Source organism: Bufo bufo, chromosome 9, assembly GCF_905171765.1.
Source record: "Bufo bufo chromosome 9, aBufBuf1.1, whole genome shotgun sequence".
Taxonomy (NCBI): Eukaryota; Metazoa; Chordata; class Amphibia; order Anura; family Bufonidae; genus Bufo; species Bufo bufo.
The window spans coordinates 15,421,819-15,440,709 of record NC_053397.1 but is presented as its reverse complement, the minus strand read 5'-3'; the positions used below and the strand labels follow the sequence as shown (position 1 = coordinate 15,440,709).

Sequence of the window (18,891 nt, the reverse complement as noted above, 5' to 3'; positions counted from 1 at the left end):
CTGATCCCTGCACCAAGAGGTGATTGCCAAGGAGATGTCGTCAAATGTCCATCAAGGTAGTGTAGCAGTCATCCAAAGTGCTCTCCCTTACCGGAGGGTGCTAGACGTTCCCTTCACATAGGGGTCTGTAACTCCCACATCCGAAATGATTCCACCCCAATGGTTGTCCGCCACACAGAGCTGTATGCTTACCAGCACCTGCTTTGCTGCAGGCACCATGACCTCAATCCGCAGATGTGTTTGGAGAAAGGAACAATTCAATTTCCCCAAACTGATTGCACCTTTGTTTTGCTTCTTTTTTTAATCTACAGTAGAAAGGCATCTAGAATATCTTCTTTCAGCCATATAGTAAAAGAATTTGGCTGCCTGCAGCCACCACCAGGGGGAGCTCTAAAGTCTCATTTATTATTAAGGGCTGGATAAATTGTTTTCAGTGAGCTCCCCTAGTGGTGGTTGGAGGCAGACAGAATTGATAAAATGTAGCTTTATGGCCGTGTAAATAGAAGCAGATGTCTTGGCTCCTTAGCAGGGGAATTTTGAACCTGAAAAAATAAAAAAATTATATAAATTGTACGTGCCGCTTGTTTTTCATTCAGCCTCTTTCCTCTGATTTTAAACACAGCAAAATTCATAAGTTCCAGATTATCAGATTGTCTGCATTATCGAATGGTTGGACTAGCTCTGGAATGGAACAGGAAGCCCTGTGTAGTGGGCGTGCCGGGTTACTGCAGCTTCCATTCACTTCAATGGTAGTTGAGCTGCAGTAACCCAGTTCGGCCACTACAATCTGAATGGAGCTGTGCTTCCTGTTCCATTTAAAGTGATAGTTCCCACATTGGAGGCTGCAGAGAACAGCTGATTGGTGGGGGTGCAAGGTATCAGACTCCCACAGATCGGATACCAAAGGGGTTGTCTCACCTCACACATTGGTGGCATATTGCTAGGATACACCACTAGGGATGAGCGAACCTGAACGTTACAGGTTTGGGTTGTGTAGGAATTCCGTTATAATGTTATTCGTAGACGGAATGCGAAATGGAAGCCTTTAAGAGGCATTCCATCCGTTTTGATCCGTCATAATAGAAGTCTGTGGCCAAGCATAACGGATCCGTCTGGTTTCCGTTGTGCAGGACGGAAAACAAAAGACCTGCGTAACGGAAACCACACAGATCCGTTATGCTTGGCCATAGACTTCTATTATGACGGATCAAAATGGATGGAATGCCTCCTAAACGCTTCCATTTCGCATTCTGTCCACGAATTACGTTGTAACGGAATCCATAACGGAATTCCTACACCACCCGAACACCAAACCTGTAAAGTTTAGGTTCGCTCATCTCTATACACCACCAAAGTCCCATCTCCAGGACCAGCACTTAGCTCTAGAATGAAGCCTCCATTCATTGAGTGCTGGCCTGGCTATTTCCAACAGTCCCATAGAATTGAATGGAGTGGTGTCCGTGCTTGCACTTTGCGCTCTCCATTCATTTGTATGGGACTTCCGAAAATAGCAGTGCTCGCTGGCTGCGTTATTTTCAGAAGTCCCACAGAAGTGAATGGAAGGTGGCCACTCTCGTTCACTTTGGGGGGTCCGTTCTAGACATTCAGTAGGTGAGTGTCCCAGAGATGGACATTGGTGGAATAACCTAGCGATAAGCCAACAGTGTGTGAGATGACGCAACCCCTAATGATTTATCCTGAGGATAGGTCATGAATATTAGGGTTTGCCTGGAGAACCCCTTTAAATGGCACGAGCACCATATTTCTAGCAGCTCTCCTCCACTTTTTAGGACATGTGCAGATGTGGCGGATTTACAGTGCAGATTTCACACTGTACAGTACAAGTGGCACAGGCGGCTGCCAAAACTACATTCGGGAAAAAAATCTGCACGGAAATCCGACCTTCTCATTGCGCCATCATCTGATTGCTGCAGGACCTGAAGTGGCATCTGGCGAAGCGTTCTGTAAAGTGTCGGCTCCGTGTCTTGTTCCTGTGTGATATTTTGATAGCGAGCTGTATTATTTCTAATAATTCACACCAGATAGTGCAGAGCACGCATGGCGCCCTTAACCCCGCTGCTCTATGGCTTTAGCGGATTTAACTTTTTTAACCTGCTCGCATTTTACAAGATATAGTAAAACAGCCCTTAACCAATTTTCAGTCAGGAGGAAGTAAAGCTTCATTGTACGGATTCCAAAATTTTGTTCAAATATGCATTTTTTATTTTTTTTTGGGGGTAAGGGAACTCCGTTCAAAAATAACTTTGAAAGAAATCTAAACATAAAATACAAGGGACTTAATATGAACCAGCTCCGAATAACATTCACGGATACACATGTAACGTGCTCACAAACGACCTGCGACTGGAAATATTTGAGGATATTTTATCTGTGTATCAGATTTTCTTGTGTAACTAGTGAAAAACAGGAAGCGAATGTAATGGCGGCTCCTACCTCGTATGGCCTGTATCAGACCAAGCACCCCGTGGGCCCATATTACAGGCAGATCCTTGAACATGGGCACGGGGCATGATTTTGCGTTGACTTTCTTCTTAAGGGCTCTTTCACACCTGCGTTCTTGTCTTCCGGCATAGAGTTCCGTCGTCGGGGCTCTATGCCGGAAGAATCCTGATCAGGATTATCCTAATGCATTCTGAATGGAGAGAAATCCGTTCAGGATGCATCAGGATGTCTTCAGTTCCGGAACGGAACGTTTTTTGGCCGGAGAAAATACCGCAGCATGCTGCGCTTTTTGCTCCGGCCAAAAATCCGGAACACTTGCCGCAAGGCCGGATCCGGAATTAATGCCCATTGAAAGGCATTGATCCGGATCCGGCCTTAAGCTAAACGTCGTTTCGGCGCATTGCCGCATCCGACATTTAGCTTTTTCAGAGTGGTTACCATGGCTGCCGGGACGCTAAAGTCCTGACAGCCATGGTAAGTGTAGCGGGGAGCGGGGGAGCAGTGTACTTACCGTCCGTGCGGCTCCCCGGGCGCTCCAGAGTGACGTCAGGGCGCCCCAAGCTCATGGATCATGTGATCACATGGATCACGTCATCCATGCGCATGGGGCGCTCTGACGTCACTCTGGAGCGCCCCGGGAGCCGCACGGACTGTAAGTATACCGCTCCCCCGCTCCCCACTACTACTATGGCAACCAGGACTTTAATAGCGTCCTGGGTGCCATAGTAACACTGAACGCATTTGGAAGACGGTTCCGTCTTCAAATGCTTTCAGTACACTTGCGTTTTTCCGGATCCGGAGTGTAATTCCGGCAAGTGGAGTACACGCCGGATCCGGACAACGCAAGTGTGAAAGAGGCCTTAGTCAGTGAATCTTCTTTATTTCTGTAGGTTTGTTGGATAATCCAAGATATTTGATAATTCACCATCTATGAAGTTTAGAGAAAGAGGGGGCAGATGGAGGAGAGTAGCACAACGGCATGATCAGACTACGCAGGGTTTGTTTGTAGTCTGTAACCATGGAGACACATAGATCTGCACATTAGCTGCAGATACTAAACAGTTGAATATTCCGTTTATTTCTTGCAATATTAGACATGGGCCAGTTTCAAACGAGTGAGTTGTCTGCAGGAAACAAGCTCCAGGTGGCAGTATGATTTCCTATCCCGGACTCTGCTCATGTAACAGGACCTCATGGCATTATAATGATTTATAATGCTGTATGTCCCTGCCTGACATCATCTGTAATAACGTGTAGTTACCGTATTTTTCACCCTATAAGACGCACCTAGGTTTTAGAGGAGGCAAATAAGATAAAAAAATATTTTTCATCAGACCTTAGATCAGAACCCCAATGTTAATAAGACCCTCATTTAAGCCTCATATCAGGCCCCTAATCAGACCCCCATAAGATTTCCATGTTAATCAGATCAGAGAAAAAAATAAAATAAAATCAACTTACCTCTCCTGCTTCGGACACCGACGCTCCTGATATCCTGCTCTTCCTGGTACTCTGTGCGGTGTCAACATCGTCACACTGTACGCAGGTCACAGCACAGCGTGTGGCTGATGAAGACCACAAAGCAGTGAGCACAGAGGCCGTGGAGCACTGCATTCACCGCTCCCCAGTCCTCCTGTACTAATGAGTGCTTCCATAAGGCCTCTTTCACACGAGCGTGTCCGGATTAGGTCCGGATGCGTCCCGGTGCAATGCGGCAAACCCGCCCGAGTAGGTACCCAATTGCGGTTTTGACTGCGATTGCGTTCCGTTGTTCAGTTTTTATCGCGCGGGTGCAATGTGTTTTGCACACGCGTGATAAAAAACTGACTGTGGCATCCAGACCCGAACTTCTTCACAGAAGTTCAGGTTTGGGTTCAAGGTTGTGTAGATTGTATTATTTTCCCTTATAACATGGTTATAAGGGAAAATAATAGCATTTTGAATAGAGAATGCATAGTAAAACAGCGCTGGAGGGGTTAAAAAAAAATAAAAAAAATAATAATTTAACTCGCCTTAATCCACTTGTTCGCGCAGACGGCATCTCTTCTGTCTTGTTCTGTGAGGAAAAGGACCTTTGATGAAGTCACTACGCTCATCACATGGTCAGTCACATGATCCATCACCATGGTGATGGATCATGTGATGAGCGTAGTGACGTCATCAAAGGTCCTTTTCCTCACAGATGAAGACAGAAGAGATGCCGGCTGCGCGAACAAGTGGATTAAGGCGAGTTAAAATTATTTTTTTTTAACCCTTCCAGAATGCTATTATTTTCCCTTATAACCATGTTATAAGTGGAAATAATAATGATCGGGTCCCCATCCCGATCGTCTCCTAGCAACTGTGCGTGAAAATCGCACCGCATCCGCACTTGCTTGCGATTTTCACCCAACCCCATTAATTTCTATGGGGCCTGCGTTACGTGAAAACCGCACAAAGAGGAGCATGCTGCGATTTTCACGCAACGCACAAGTGATGCGTGAAAATCACCGCTAGTGTGCACAGCCCCATAGAAATGAATGGGTCCGGATTCAGTGCGGGTGCAATGCGTTCACCTCACGCATCGCACCCATGCAGAAATCTCGCCCGTGTGAAAGGGGCCTAATGGAAGCACTCATTAGTATCCACCCCATTAGACGCACTGACATTTCGTCCCAACTTTGGGGGGAAAATAGTGCATCTTATGGAACAAAAAATATTCTACATAACGCTGTCAGTACAGTTTATTAGATCCGAAGTCTGACGGGGTCACTGCATGCGCAGTGGACTTTTCTTCACTTTCAGAGGTCCTTTCTGGGGATAGGTAGGACCCTCAACTATCGGATTTTAATGGCATATCCTAGCGATAGGTCACCAAAGTCCCAGATGACACAACCCCTTTAAAACCACCCAACAGGCTAACCGTGCTGACTTTTTGAAACTGGAGTGGTGTAAAAATGCTAAATGTCCCAAAAGTTTTGCATAAAGAAGCCCAAAAAAATCCCAAAGCCCTGCTGTGCAACGATAGAATTCTTGATAAATGTCCATGTAGTCATTAAACCCAAAACTGGGTGTGGGTGATTAGGTATATTTCCTAATCCAGACTGGAGGCCTGGTGAGGTTGGTGACGCTGTTGGACACAGTTGCAGGTCCTTTGTATCATCACTACAGAGAGCTACAACATGTCACGTATCACCAGCGCAGCAGATGCAGGCTCTTCAAAGGGGTCGCGTGCAGGCTAGACAGCTCCTCTCCAGAGGACACGTTGCGATGTGCGATGTGTTTAGTCTGTAGGTGTTTGTTTTGTGCCTAGATGAAGATGGGGCACTGGTTGTTTAGGCTGAGCCCCTGCTACTGGGCGGATTCCATACATCAAGGAAAGATGTTACCAAAGGACGGTGTATAGACATAACGCCGCTCGCCTCCATGTATCAGGTTGCACTAGCAGCATCACAGCCTGAATACAAGGTATCATAGAGTGGATACATTATACTAAAGCATAATAAAATGTGTCAAATAGATAACAAATGCAAATGGCCAATATTCAAACCCCCAGGACCTGCATTTCATGGTCATAAGCGGACATTAGATGAAGGTCTGCTGAACAAGCTGATCTCAGAGTCTAATTTTTATCGGGGTGTCCCGAATCTCTGCGGATGGCATATATCAGGGGGAAAGAAAAGATTGGGCAGTTGGATTTCAACATGCCTGATCCTTTTGTTCGGCCATCAACTTACTCCTCTCTCCCCATTGAGGACATGTGCATTCTCGGCCACGTCCATCAGTCAAGTGTATGGGGGGGGGGGGGGGGGGACAGCTCTGATTGTACAGTAGAGTAATCAATTTAGTAAACGTTCATCTCCTTCCTATAATGGACACAGGCACAGAAAGGTGCATTTGGATATAAAAAAAAAACATTTAAAATAATTAAATAAAAGTCACAAAATTGAAATAAACAACTTCTTGTTTATTGAGGCAACAAGAGATAATGGTGTCGTGGTTAACGCATCATTTGACCACAAGCCGGAATAAAATGGCTGCACCCTGATTGGGGGACAATTAAAAAGGTATGAAATAATAAATGTTGCATTTAAGTTCACATTCATGATCGTTATCAGTGAGAGATACTGAAAGATGTTAGAAATTTACATCATATAGTGTGACAACGCATCGCCCAGGTATTTCCTGTCAAGTCCTTCGGCTCAGCGCTGGTGCTGCATACATCGGTCAGTGTATATATACAGTGGCGGAAATAATTATTTGACCCCTCACTGATTTTGTAAGTTTGTCCAATGACAAAGAAATGAAAAGTCTCAGAACAGTATCATTTCAATGGTAGGTTTATTGTAACAGTGGCAGATAGCACATCAAAAGGAAAATCGAAAAAATAACTTTAAATAAAAGATAGCAACTGATTTGCATTTCATTGAGTGAAATAAGTATTTGAACCCCTACCAACCATTAAGTGTTCTGGCTCCCACAGAGTGGTTAGACACTTCTACTCAATTAGTCACCCTCATTAAGGACACCTGTCTTAACTAGTCACCTGTATAAAAGACACCTGTCCACAGAATCAATCAATCAAGCAGACTCCAAACTCTCCAACATGGGAAAGACCAAAGAGCTGTCCAAGGATGTCAGAGACAAAATTGTAGACCTGCACAAGGCTGGAATGGGCTACAAAACCATTAGCAAGAAGCTGGGAGAGAAGGTGACAACTGTTGGTGCGATTGTTCGAAAATGGAAGGAGCACAAAATGACCATCAATCGACCTCGCTCTGGGGCTCCACGCAAGATCTCACCTCGTGGGGTGTCAATGGTTCTGAGAAAGGTGAAAAAGCATCCTAGAACTACACGGGAGGAGTTAGTTAATGACCTCAAATTAGCAGGGACCACAGTCACCAAGAAAACCATTGGAAACACATTACACCGCAATGGATTAAAATCCTGCAGGGCTCGCAAGGTCCCCCTGCTCAGGAAGGCACATGTGCAGGCCCGTCTGAAGTTTGCCAATGAACACCTGAATGATTCAGAGAGTGACTGGGAGAAGGTGCTGTGGTCTGATGAGACCAAAATAGAGCTCTTTGGCATTAACTCAACTCGCTGTGTTTGGAGGAAGAAAAATGCTGCCTATGACCCCCAAAACACCGTCCCCACCGTCAAGCATGGGGGTGGAAACATTTTGCTTTGGGGGTGTTTTTCTGCTAAGGGCACAGGACAACTTATTCGCATAAACGGGAAAATGGACGGAGCCATGTATCGTGAAATCCTGAGCGACAACCTCCTTCCCTCTGCCAGGAAACTGAAAATGGGTCGTGGATGGGTGTTCCAGCACGACAATGACCCAAAACATACAGCAAAGGCAACAAAGGAGTGGCTCAAGAAGAAGCACATTAAGGTCATGGAGTGGCCTAGTCAGTCTCCGGACCTTAATCCAATCGAAAACCTATGGAGGGAGCTCAAGCTCAGAGTTGCACAGAGACAGCCTCGAAACCTTAGGGATTTAGAGATGATCTGCAAAGAGGAGTGGACCAACATTCCTCCTAAAATGTGCGCAAACTTGGTCATCAATTACAAGAAACGTTTGACCTCTGTGCTTGCAAACAAGGGTTTTTCCACCAAGTATTAAGTCTTTTTTTGTTAGAGGGTTCAAATACTTATTTCACTCAATGAAATGCAAATCAGTTGCTATCTTTTATTTAAAGTTATTTTTTCGATTTTCCTTTTGATGTGCTATCTGCCACTGTTACAATAAACCTACCATTGAAATGATACTGTTCTGAGACTTTTCATTTCTTTGTCATTGGACAAACTGACAAAATCAGTGAGGGGTCAAATAATTATTTCCGCCACTGTATATTTATATAAATTAATGGTGCAGACAGGCTGGATCCTCAATAAAGACCTGCAATCAACCATTCAAAATCTACTTTTCATCAGTGACCTTTACTTAGTTCTGCTCTTCAATTACATGATGCTCTGAACTCTTCTTAAAGGGGTATTCCCATCAGCAGTTTTCATACTTACCTGCGGCGAGCGCGACGTTCACTTCCTGGATTCGGCTGGCCTTGATTGACGTCTTGCCCCGGCCGGGCTGCGCTTGCGCAGAAGATTTTCTCCCGGCCGCGCCGCGCAATGTCCTGAATGCGCACGCCACCGCGCATGCGCCATGATGACTTCTTCCTGGCCAGTATAGTACAGAGGCGCGAACGCGCACGCCGGCGGCGTGCGCATTCAGGACATTGCGCGGCGCGGCCGGGAGAAAAATCTTCAGTCTTCTGAAGGATTCGACGGGCAAGAGGTGGCCGTAACCAGGGGAGACAGAAGACAACAATCAGGTAAGAGGGGACTTATTTTCTCAAAAAGGGTGGGAATTGGGTAATAAAATGTATTTACAAAAATTTTCACTGTCAAATCATTAACAGATTTAACAGTGATCATTGTGATGGGAATACCCCTTTAATTAAAGGGAACCTGCCACATTGAACACTGTCTGATCTGCCGGCAGCAGATTGAGGAGGAGCTGAGCAGACTGATATAATGGTTTGTGGGAAAAGATTTGTTATAACTTGCATTTTATTTGTAGAAATTCCTGCTCATTCTCAGCTTAAGAGTCCAGTGGGTGGTCTTAACAGTGATTGACAGCTCTCTCTCTATGCATATTTTTTAACAGGGAGCCGCCCACTGAACTCCAAAGCCCAGAATGAGCAGAAATTTTAAAGCATAAATTGCAAGTTCTACTGAATCTTTTCCCATAAACGATATCTCAATCTGCTCAGCTCCTCCTGCTCTATAATTTATCTGCAGATCAGACACATTCCCTTTAAAACATTAAGCCAAATTCTGAATGCTGCTGTGGCCACAGAGCGCTGCGTTACAGGAGCTTAGCGGTCCGGTCACATGACTGTGGGCTGGAGATAAAGCGCTGCGTTACAGGAGCTTAGCGGTCCGGTCACATGACTGTGGGGTGGAGATAAAGCGCTGCCTGGCCCAATGGCAACCAGCTAAATTCTGAAAGCGGGGAAAACAACAATAAAAGACTGTAATTCTTCTAAATCAAAGATAGAAACCCTATAAAACCAATTACATATATTATATAACTCCAGTAATCTGGCTGAAGCTGCCCATAGGCATAGAGATTTGCCCCAGGTGAGACCAGCATCCATTACATTGCACTTTTTGGACAAATATTACAAGATCTTTGCAATGACTGGAATAATTATAGGGACTGTTTCACAGTTTTTGTTGTATGTCAAGCAGATACGTTTGTAAACAGAAACAAAAACGTATAGAAATGTATGGCCTGATGTACCCATAGACTATAATTGGGTAAATGTAGTTCAGAAGTACATACATTGTCACAGTTTACGTTTCTGTATGTTTTTCTGCATGATTGAATAACGTAGCATACCACGCTTTTCTGCCTGCAAAAAAAATGTAAAGCAATGTAAAGGTATTTTTTTTTGTTTTTTTTTTTACATTGCAGTGAATAGGATACAGATGGAAACATAAGACAATATATTTCTATCCGTTAAACGTATCTGTTTTCATCCAGATACTTTCTATTTCCTTTGATACACTTAAAAAAAAACAACAACAAAAAGGTTTAAGAAAAATTGGTTACAAACATATTTAAAGGTAGGCACATCCATCAAACGTATACATTAAAAAGGATAGATACCATACCATAACCATACTTCATGCTGCAGATTTATTCTGGGTTGCACATGCATTCTCTTAGGCCCCTTTCACACGGGCAATATTTCTGCGCGGGTGTAATACGTGAGGTGAACACATTGCACCCGCACTGAATCCAGACCCATTCATTTCTATGGGGCTGTGCACATTAAGCGGTGATTTTCACTCATCACTTGTGCGTTGCGTGAAAATCGCAGCTTGCTCTATATTCTGCGTTTTTCACGCAACGCAGACCCCATAGAAGTGAATGGGGCCGCGTGAAAATCGCAAGCATCCGCAAGCAAGTGCGGATGTGGTGCGATTTTCACGTACGGTTGCTAGGAGACGATCGGGATGGAGACCCGATCATTATTATTTTCCCTTATAACATGGTTATAAGGGAAAATAATAGCATTCTTAATAGAGAATGCTTAGTACAATAGGGCTGGAGGGGTTAAAAAAAAAAAATAATTATTTAACTCACCTCATCCACTTGTTCGCGCAGCCCGGCTTCTCTTCTGTCTTCATCTTTGCTGTGCACAGGAAAAGGACCTGTGGTGAAGTCACTACGCTCATCACATGGTCCATCACAATGGTAAAAGATCATGTGATGAGCGCAGTGACGTCATCAAAGGTCCTATTCCTTAAAGAAGAAGACAGAAGAGAAGCCGGGCTGCGTGAACAAGTGGATTAAGGAGAGTTAAATTATTATTATTATTTTTTTTAACCCCTCCAGCCCTATTGTACTATGCATTCTGTATTAAGAATGCTATTATTTTCCCTTATAACCATGTTATATGGGAAAATAATACAATCTACACAGCATCTAACCCAAACCCGAACTTGTGTGAAGAAGTTCGGATTTGGGTACCAAACATGCCGATTTTTCTCACGCGCGTACACAACGCATTACAATGTTTTGCACTCGCGCAGAAAAATCACGCATTTTCCCCGCAACGCACCCGCCTCTTACCCGGGCCAAAAACATGACGCCCGTGTTAAAGAGGCCTTAGGGTTTCATGCCACCCTTGAGGGTCTCTCCCTAGAACAGTGATTAGAGGATCCTGTGTACATTTGGTCCTCTTGATGCCAGATTAAAGGAATCATCATATTATTATATGTATGAACACAAAGATGAAGAATTTTTGAGGTTAAACATAATTATAACGATGTACATTCATGGGCAGCCCTTCCAGTGATTAAGATGCACCAAATCAAGAATCAAGACTGAATAATTTTCTTCTGTGGGTCAAACACATATCTTTTGAAGGCCAAGATGATGAGCACAGGCTGACTGTCTGCCCGACTTTCTTCTTCTTTGGTTGATTCTGTGTCTCCTTTACTTGCTTTGGTCTTCTTTTTTGAGGAACCTCCAAGAGCTTGCTTTGTCTCTGGCTTCAGACCGTCTGGATGAAAAAGAAGTCAATGAATAAAGTGATATGTACAGTAAGAGTAAAGCCTTGTAAATCACCCACAAACATTGTCAAACTAGTATTTATTCCTACAGTACAGCAGATAAGAGAGTCACCTGGGCAGAACTTGAACAAGCAGAGTAGGTGAGCAGAGTGCAGCTCTGGAGTATAATACAGGATGTAACTCAGGATCAGTACAGGATAAGTAATGTATGTACACAGTGACTGCACCAGTAGAATAGTGAGTGCAGCTCTGGAGTATAATACAGGATGTAACTCAGGATCAGTACAGGATAAGTAATGTAATGTATGTACACAGTGACTGCACCAGCAGAATAGTGAGTGCAGCTCTGGAGTATAATACAGGATGTAACTCAGGATCAGTACAGGATAAGTAATGTATGTACACAGTGACTGCACCAGCAGAATAGTGAGTGCAGCTCTGGAGTATAATACAGGATGTAACTCAGGATCAGTACAGGATAAGTAATGTATGTACACAGTGACTGCACCAGCAGAATAGTGAGTGCAGCTCTGGAGTATAATACAGGATGTAACTCAGGATCAGTACAGGATAAGTAATGTATGTACACAGTGACTGCACCAGCAGAATAGTGAGTGCAGCTCTGGAGTATAATACAGGATGTAACTCAGGATCAGTACAGGATAAGTAATGTATGTACACAGTGACTGCACCAGCAGAATAATGAGTGCAGCTCTGGAGTTCAGGATCAGTAAGGGATAAGTAATGTAATGCATTTATAAAGGGACTCAAATATTATGTTATGTAGCTGATATTTGGAAACACTGAAAGGTATTAATAATGAAAGACCTGTTTAAATGTTAAATCTAAAAACCTGCCAATGCAAAAACATCAGTTGCAATTATGTAGACCCTAAATTATATACTAACTAAATCAGTACATAAAACACAAAGTATTTAAAACAAAGTTGTTACAATCTGTTTTGCCTTTTTAAGAACCTAAATTCTTTACTTTGGCGCCCATACGAAACTGAGACATCCTTGTTTTGAGTATAATATTGCCTTCTTTACGGCGATAACATTATTTCAGATGCATTAAAAGTGACTATAATAGATAGAGGTTTGGGATGGAGCGACGCGCATTTCAGCGCTAATGGTCATTTTCCTAAGAGGGGTTTGGTTGTTTTGTGTTAGGTTCTCATATTTCTTTCAATATCATTCATCTCAATTCTTCTTTGCTCCTTGGTTGACTATCTACAGACAGACGAGAAGACGCAGCAAGTGTCTAGAATTGCAGAGCGGTTGGGTCAAGGAGCAACTGTCTTGGACTCTAGCTCTTCTCTTTCCGATAGGAGAAGACAGAACCCAAGAAGTGTATGTACCTGGTGCCGCAGTCAGCTGAAACCTGCGGTGTCACATAACCTTATCTCATACACTTAATCAGCCTCCCTGCCCTCATACTGAAACTCTGATCGGCATTCCTATTCCAGAACATGACAAAAGATTCTGATGCTCACGATTTGCTGGAGACAGGAGGTCTACGAACCCAGGTGATTTGCTCAATTACAGAGACGTGAAGGGGGTATTGGTAACTGCGTGTAAGGGTAGAGGCATCCTCTGTCCTTGCTGGTAGTGTCAGATGTGGACTGACACAAACAGCAATTAACCCTTCAGTGTTAAGAGCACGTGGCATGTTTTCGGCTCGTCTCTTAAGGATGTTATGGCTTTGAAAGATAACATTTTAGAAAGTATGCAGAAAAAAAAATACAACCCAGTGATGCTACCACTTCTGAACATTTCTGATGGCGATAATGCCTGTAGTACTAGTGCCCTTCACTCCATCCCTGCTCCTATTTATTTTATTAGATACTTTGCTGGTAAACAAAACTCTAGTATTTAGATATCATAGATTTTTTTAAATTTCCAAAAATTTGAATTCATTACTGCAACTTAGAATCCATTACCTGGAAAATGACAATATATGTATTTTTATGTCTTATAGCTTTGTATCAGATTTGTTATATTTTAGTTTATTGTTTCTTAACCAGTATACATTACTGTCAGTGCATAGTATTGTATAGATATTAAAGGGGTTGGCCCATCTCATAGATTGGGGGTATATTGCTAGGATATGCCCCCAACGTCTGACAGGAGCCCTACAACAGAGCCCGCAAAGTTAGGGCTCATGCACACGGACGTTTTGTGCATTGGGGGCCGCAATTTGCAGTCCCCAATGCACAGGCAATATCCGTGCGGATTCCGCAGACTGATCCCTACCCATTCAACTTGAATGGGTCCGTGGTTCGTCTGCACCGCAAAAAAGTAGTGCACTTTTTTTGCGGTGCAGAAGCATTGACAGAAAACGCAAAGAAGTGCTTACGTGGGGTTCTGTGCCTCCGGGGTGATTCGGGTGCACACGGTTGGTGCCCACATATTGCAGACCTGCTGTTAGTGGGCCGCAATACGGGCACAGTCGGGCAACGGCCGTGTGCATGAGCCCTTAAGGAGAGTGCACCGCGCATGAGCAGCCGCCCTATTCATTTCTACGAATGTAGGCACCGGTGCCTTCTCAAACAGCTGATTGGCGGGGATCCCGGGTGTTGGACCCCCACCAATCAGATAATGGTGACCTATTCAGAGGATAGGCCATCAGGTATAAAAATCTCAGAAAACCTAAGGTGCTATGGGTTCAGTAGATAAAGGGTCCATGAAGGGTCTGTTTTGTACCAGATCCCATTGACTAATAATGGGTGTTATATTCTGCTTTCTAGAAGAAAGGTGGACATATACAGTACAGACCAAAAGTTTGGACACACCTTCTCATGCAAAGAGTTTTTTTTATTTTCATGACTATGAAGGCATCAAAACTATGAATTAACACGTGGAATTATATACATAACAAACAAGTGTGAAACAACTGAAAATATGTCATATTCTAGGTTCTTCAAAGTAGCCACCTTTTGCTTTGATTACTGATTTGCACACTCTTGGCATTCTCTTGATGAGCTTCAAGAGGTAGTCCCCTGAAATGGTCTTCCAACAGTCTTGAAGGAGTTCCCAGAGATGCTTAGCACTTTTTGGCCCTTTTGCCTTCACTCTGCGGTCCAGTTCACCCCAAACCATCTCGATTGGGTTCAGGTCCGGTGACTGCGGAGGCCAGGTCATCTGGCGCAGCACCCCATCACTCTCCTTCATGGTCAAATAGCCCTTACTTTCAAAGTTTTCCCAATTTTTCGGCTGACTGACTGACCTTCATTTCTTAAAGTAATGATGGCCACTCGTTTTTCTTTACTTAGAATTTGTATTATGGCAAGAAAAAAAGCAGCTAACAGTCTATTCAGTAGGACTATCAGCTGTGTATCCACCTGACTTCTCCTCAACGCCACTGATGGTCCCAACCCCATTTATAAGGCAAGAAATCCCACTTATTAAACCTGACAGGGCACACCTGTGAAGGGAAGACCATTTCAGGGGACTACCTCTTGAAGCTCATCAAGAGAATGCCAAGAGTGTGCAAAGCAGTAATCAAAGCAAAAGGTGGCTACTTTGAAGAACCTAGAATATGACATATTTTCAGTTGTTTCACACTTGTTTGTTATGTATATAATTCCACATGTGTTAATTCATAGTTTTGATGCCTTCAGTGTGAATCTACAATTTTCATAGTCATGAAAATAAAGAAAAAACTCTTTGAATGAGAAGGGGTGTCCAAACTTTTGGTCTGTACTGTACATATTAGATGAATGCTAGCAGAGCCCATCGATTGTGCTGGGGACTCTCTTCTGACAGCAGATGTTGTAGAAAAAAATGGCCAGGCCTAGTGAATTTCAACATGCCCAATCTTTTTGTTCTCACTGTAGAAAAGCTGGTGCGAGAGATATTTGGGTGTCTGGAATAGATGAAGGCCAAACGAGAGTCCATCCAATGGGTATCTAGACTCTACTGTGGTTGCTGCGCCTGTGGGGTGCCCCAGAGTCGAGGGAGCTTTGTCTAGCAGTGGGGGCACTAGACCATCCCTCTTGTGGGCTTATACAATAGCCAACAGAAACCTGACAGGACTGTGATGCCAGTGTGAACATTGCCTATCACTGACGCATTTATTGGTCTGTGTAAATGGTTTCCTCTAATATAGATTATGGCAACCTGCAGGTCATTGGAGGGGTGGTATGTTTACACCAGTTTGAGACCATTGATTCATCATTATTTTATTAACTCAAGAGTCGTCCGCTTAGCTGCACGTATAGGACACGGCATGGAGAGAGGTTCTACCACGCTTCTATTTAGTAAGCCGTGCTTTTCCCAAAATGTCCCATTCAATCAATGCACATTTAACCTGGTCCCACGGCTCCCGCTCTTCAGCAGGTGAATGGCATCACGGCCTGAAAAAAACGGCCCTGAACGCTCGCTTTTCTCCATGGTGCCAGAAGGTCTGTGGGCTGCCTTAGACCAAGCTCCTAAAAGCCAGTGCCCAAGAGCCAGACACAGCCCAATCTGACTTCCATCTCTCTCCGTGGAATTCTTGCGTTACACGATACATGCCTGACGTTCCTTGAGAGCAAGGAAATGAAGGGAAATAGATCTGTCACTGAAGACGACATTGGCTACTTAATAGCTGGAGCTGACGGGTATTTTTAGATGGAAGTCTTGTTTAACTTACATTACGGTTTAATCTCTGCTGAACAATGACCGCGCCGGCTTGAATACACAGCGAAAAAAATCTCTGCCATTAATTAAGTCCTGGCTGTGCCGCTCAGTCAGAGAAAACATTAATAGATTTTTTTTTTGTTTCCGCTGAACAATTACTTTATTTTGTTAGCGGATTAAATTCAGAGGGGTTTGTGTCACAAAGAAAGAAATGCAATATGCTGCCTATCTGTATGTGTACAAACACGCGGCGGAGGAGCGCGCCTTCAGCATCGGCAGTGAGAAACATAGCACATGCTCTTCGGGACCCACAAAAACATGGTTCATTAGACCAACGTTTACTGGAGCATCTCAGAAATCCAAAAATGAATTTATATATACACACACATATATATTCAATGACCTGGCACTGGCAGTGCAAAGAAGAAAGGGGGCCCCACAGCAAAGATCTCCACAAGTCCCCCATTATGCTCCTGGGCTGTGCCGCCCCGTATGGAAGGGCGTTTGTTTCCCCTTTCACACCTGTTTTGTAACCCTTGGTTCAACTCCCCACCTAAAAGTATATTCGCACCCGGTAGATTTGTTGCAGAAACTTCTGAGACTGAAAATCATTTCTATTCATCCGAACGAGATTGTTTGGTGACAAGAACATGGATTTCTGCAAGACGAATGCGGAAATGTCTGCACCGATTTCGCTGCCTCTTAATTCACCCTAACAACATAGCGGTCCTAGAAGAGGGTCCTGCACAGGTTCTAAGAAAAGGAATGGGATCCACCAAAGCTAGGTGCCCCTCTATCCAGAGTGGCTGTATGGTCTGCATCGAGGATACATAAAACCCAGGCTGTGCCAGAACATGCCCATAATCTGATTTAGATGGATCTTCCATAATTAAGAGATTCTGGTCTGATATTGACACCACAGGAATGTTCTCACATCATTGGATGCTGGTGGACAAACGCGAAACGTATCAGTTGCCAGGTTATCGAATGTTCTGGGTTGTCACCTGGTCCTACAGAAATATATAAAATGCATTTACAATATTTGCCTGACATTCTAGAATATTCGATAAGTGTGTGTTCACATCTGCATTGGAGGCTCCGTCACAGAGTTAGTCAAAAATAGTGTAAAGAAAAGTCCTGAATGCAAGAAAATTTATCTCCGATGGGATCTGTTAGACTGCGTTCCTGTCAATTATGTGCCAAATCCGGCACTTCCGTTATATCTCCACTGCTGAATTTCGGTCACTGAAATTCAGTAGCGGATGTCTCTGAAATCCGCTGCCGCAAAGTCCACCTAAACTGGGCGGTTATTTTGTTGTTGTTTTTTTTGCGTCCCCATTTCTGCAGGAATTGCTGCAGGTTCTCTGCGGAGTTGCAAAGCTTGAAAGATGAGGATAAAACCTGCAGCACAAATTAGTTTACAGAGTAAGGTCAGTTTAGGGTGTAGGTTTAGTTGTTTTGTTTTTTTGCTGCGTTTGGATACGTTTTCTGAAAATCTCATCCAATTTGCTGATACTGTAAACCGCTGTGGATTTTCTGCCTACAAATCCGGCTGCTGCAAATCTCCATCCGGTTTCAATGTCAATAAGAATCTTACTGCAGATGGACAAATACGGATATTATGAATCATTTACTTAAGCCTGTATGAAGGGTCGAACACCGACTTCTAGGAGAGCTGCCTTACATCTGGTGGCATTGGAGGCAGAGCTTGTTAGGAGCGCATTTGCATCCCTTTCTTCCCTGGCCTATAAGACTCCTCACACCGTTTAGGCACTCTCCATAAGGGGATACAGTATCGCCGAATCCTTGTATTGAACACACCATGGGAGTTATATATTAAGGCACTTAAAAATAGTCCCTTTTTTGACTGGCCATGCGTCAATATTTAGTTGCACACAGGGACATGTTGGGAGTAGTTTTCCACAAACATTTACACCTGCCTGTAAATGTCCTGATCCTGGCAAATTTACACCTGGAAACAGGTGCAAATATTGGTGAAAAATGACGCCAGCCAGGCGCACAGACTGCCGTAGATTCGTCTAATTTATGACAAGGCACGCGTCTCGCCACAAATTAGCCGAACCTTATGGCAGAGCAGGAGGGAATCTTAGTAAATGATCCCCAACAAGTTTTGGCAAGTAGTATAGGTGCACAAGATCACTCTGAGAATTAACCCTTGACTGGAAGCCAGAGAGGATTCTGCCTTCGTGCACGCAGGTGACTGCGGTCTTCTGTTCACTTGGCTGGAGCTGAAGGATGAGGGCTATTCAGACGCACAATGGTCTTTGCTGAGCGTCCCAGAGAGACAAGTCTTTAGATTTGGCTCTCGCTGCTAGCAATCACAGAAGAATGCGAGAAAGCAAAACTGTTTCCCAAGCACTGTTTGTTGGTGCCATAATTAATAGAATCATCAAACGGTTCTGCAAATTGCTTCCAATTGCCGGCGTCACTTTCATGTCAGATGCCAGACTAGAAAACACGAGCTCGTTCACTACTGCTGGGCTAACCTCTGTGTCCTATACTGGGAACCAAGCGATTTCTAAAGGGGTTTCGGATAATTTGAACAGTAATGGGGTCCCGCTGGGTATACATTACACACCATTTAAAGTCATGTTGTTTTTCCTTGTTTCAGGACATATTTAGTAGTGAGACGATCATAATAATATAATGGACTTTTATTTCCTGCGTTCCCATAGATTTCGCTTCCAACCAAAGGGCATAGTAATCTGTATAG

The 18,891-nt window shown here is 43.9% G+C and overlaps 1 protein-coding gene across 1 annotated transcript in view; it reads right to left on the bottom strand.

Annotated features, from left to right (window-relative positions):
* Positions 1-11,013: 11,013 nt before the first annotated feature.
* EEFSEC (eukaryotic elongation factor, selenocysteine-tRNA specific) overlaps positions 11,014-18,891 on the bottom strand; it is a 135,203-nt gene continuing 127,325 nt past the window's right edge. Inside the window, exon 7 of the mRNA XM_040407403.1 lies at positions 11,014-11,525. Coding sequence (XP_040263337.1) covers positions 11,341-11,525 — 185 coding nt within the window. The 3' untranslated portion in view covers positions 11,014-11,340. The remainder of the gene's footprint in view (positions 11,526-18,891) is intronic.